Source organism: Octopus bimaculoides, chromosome 4 (assembly GCF_001194135.2).
Source record: "Octopus bimaculoides isolate UCB-OBI-ISO-001 chromosome 4, ASM119413v2, whole genome shotgun sequence".
In the NCBI taxonomy this organism is placed as follows: Eukaryota; Metazoa; Mollusca; class Cephalopoda; order Octopoda; family Octopodidae; genus Octopus; species Octopus bimaculoides.
In genome coordinates this window covers 24,103,466-24,105,904 of record NC_068984.1, presented here as the reverse complement: position 1 = coordinate 24,105,904, position 2,439 = coordinate 24,103,466, and the positions used below count along the sequence as shown (strand labels likewise).

The 2,439-nt window shown below is 36.4% G+C and overlaps 1 protein-coding gene across 2 annotated transcripts in view; it reads left to right on the top strand.

Annotated features, from left to right (window-relative positions):
- The window catches only part of LOC106883037 (upstream-binding protein 1), a 47,452-nt gene that overhangs the window by 22,187 nt on the left and 22,826 nt on the right, over nt 1-2,439 (top strand). For both annotated transcript variants that reach the window (XM_052966954.1, XM_052966953.1), the window contains exon 4: nt 878-945. In XM_052966954.1, the coding sequence (XP_052822914.1) occupies nt 878-945 (68 nt within the window). The remainder of the gene's footprint in view (nt 1-877; nt 946-2,439) is intronic.

Sequence of the window (2,439 nt, the reverse complement as noted above, 5' to 3'; positions counted from 1 at the left end):
ATTCTGGGCACCCATTTTGCCTTGATCCCAAAGTCGCTAACTACTAATCTATGTTGTGGGGTACATTCTTCGCCAGGGTAGGTTTTGGCATTTATAAGCCGCCCTCTTTCCCTATTTCTGGCGAGGATGTAGTCGATTTGGCTAGAGTGTCTGCCGGAGCGGTAGGTGACTAGGTGACTGGCAGGTTTCCTGAAGTTGGTATTGCAGACCATAAGATTGGTTGCATCACAGAACTCCAGCAGTCTGGTTCCCTCCTCGTTGCGGGAACCGAAGCCATAGCCTCCAGCGAGTAGAGAGGGCTCTTAATTGTAGATTTTAAATATTTGAGAGACAACAATGCATGATTTAAATAATTTAACTTTTCACTAAAAGAAATATTTGTACAAGAAAAAAGGGTTTGTGCTGTAAATTTAACATCCCTGTTTTTCGTATGCCAATATGGAAAACAGTGGTGATGAAAGAAATGAAGAAAACCAAATACACATTTTTGTAATTGGGGATTGTTGATGTCGATTAGTTCCAAGTCAGCTCTGTTAAGCAGACTTGTGGGTGAAGGCATTTTGGCCATCTTTCTTCTCAGATGTATTTATTTATCTAGGGTCATATTACTCATTGTGTCCTTCCTTTATTATGATTTAAGGGAGATTTAGTTGCTATTTATAGCAGTTCAGGCAACCACATGAAGGTTTTCTCATTGGTTGGATTTGCAAATTGTTGAAATATTTGACACTGAAATAACAATTTTTTTGTAACCCCAAAAGTAGCTCAAAACTCCTAATCTCAAAATATCCTGCAACAAACAAATGTGTGAAGTAAGTCTTAGAGATTAAAAGATTTGAAAGAAATATTTTGATATTTGCTTCTTGTGTTTTTCTAGGTCAGTCATATGAAATTAAATTGAAAAAGCTTGGAGATTTATCAAATTTGAAAGGCAAATATCTCCAGGTATGTATATATAAAGTTTGATATTATTTCTTATGGAATTATACTACCTTGCCTTGTCTTCAATATTTACTCTCACAATTTGGTGTCTGATTTATAATTTTTGTAATAGCCAATTGAGTGAAGTATTGAAATAACAGCTCTCAGGTTGAGAACTCATATTTCACTACAAAAATATATTTGTTTAACCCTGCTCCCCAAGCAGATTTATGATTGAAGGTATTTTAACTGAACATCCCATCTGTTTTTAGGTATTATCTTATATATCCTTTCCTATTTAAGATGCTGTGGTGTGATTTAAAGAAGATTTAGTTGTTACTTCTCGGGAAGATTTATCTGTTATCAGTTTCATATTAAAAAAATAATACCTCTTTCAGATTGAGACATTTGCATACAGGAATATATATCAAGAAACAATGATACTAGGTGTCAATTTTTATTCATTAGTCATGATAAAAACCATGGAAATCTAGTAAGAAGCGCCACAGCCCCCCAGCCCCACACAACCGGGCAATTTAAATGCACTTGCTGATTATGTAATACCTGTACCTACATTAACAATACTACTACCCTCACTGGGCCTTAGAAACAATATCATATTACGCATCTACTCTTGCATATCATATGCAAACTTTGCAGTGTTCTTGATATTGGGGAAATAGGCCAATGCTTTGCTAACCGCATTTGGGAGTGTATTTGAAGCACATTATTATATACGGCCAACCAGTTGTACTTACTTCGACACTATATAGCCCATTCCATCACTCACTTATTAGTATGCAACATTGTCACACACCATATATCCACATTACCAAAGAAATGGTGAGAACATTTCATATTTGAACTTGACACCATATTACCAACAGGTTTAAATGAACATTTATTTTCCCTTCTACTCTTTCACTTCTTAGTTCATTAAACCTTTTCCTATCCTTCAACTCCTCTCCCTCCTCATCATTTTCCCTTCATCTCACTCTCTACATAGCCTGCTTCTCCTCATTCCATTACTTTTTCCTTTTTTATATTGATTCTCCTACCACTTCTTGTTCATGTATGAAACTCGCATAATCCTGCATTACTTCTCAGTTGCAGCCCGTCTTTTTTACTCAGAGGATGTAAAACTCTGCTGGTTATTATTAACTTCTCTCCTTTCAAATTTTCCCAGAAAATGGACACTGTCCAAAACATTGGATTTCCCACTCCTCATGGCAAGTTCATTGTACTCTTTTTATTTATTATATATATATATATATATATATATATATATGATATGTTGTTGGCACTCCGTCGCTTACGACGTCGAGGGTTCCAGTTGATCTGATCAACGGAACAGCCTGCTCGTGAAATTAATGTACAAGTGGCTGAGCACACCACAGAAACGTGTACCCTTAACGTAGTTCTCAGGGATATTCAGCGTGACACAGTGTGACAGTCTGACCCTTTGAATTACAGGCACAACAGAAACAGGAAGTAAGAGTGAGAGAAAGTTGTGGTGGA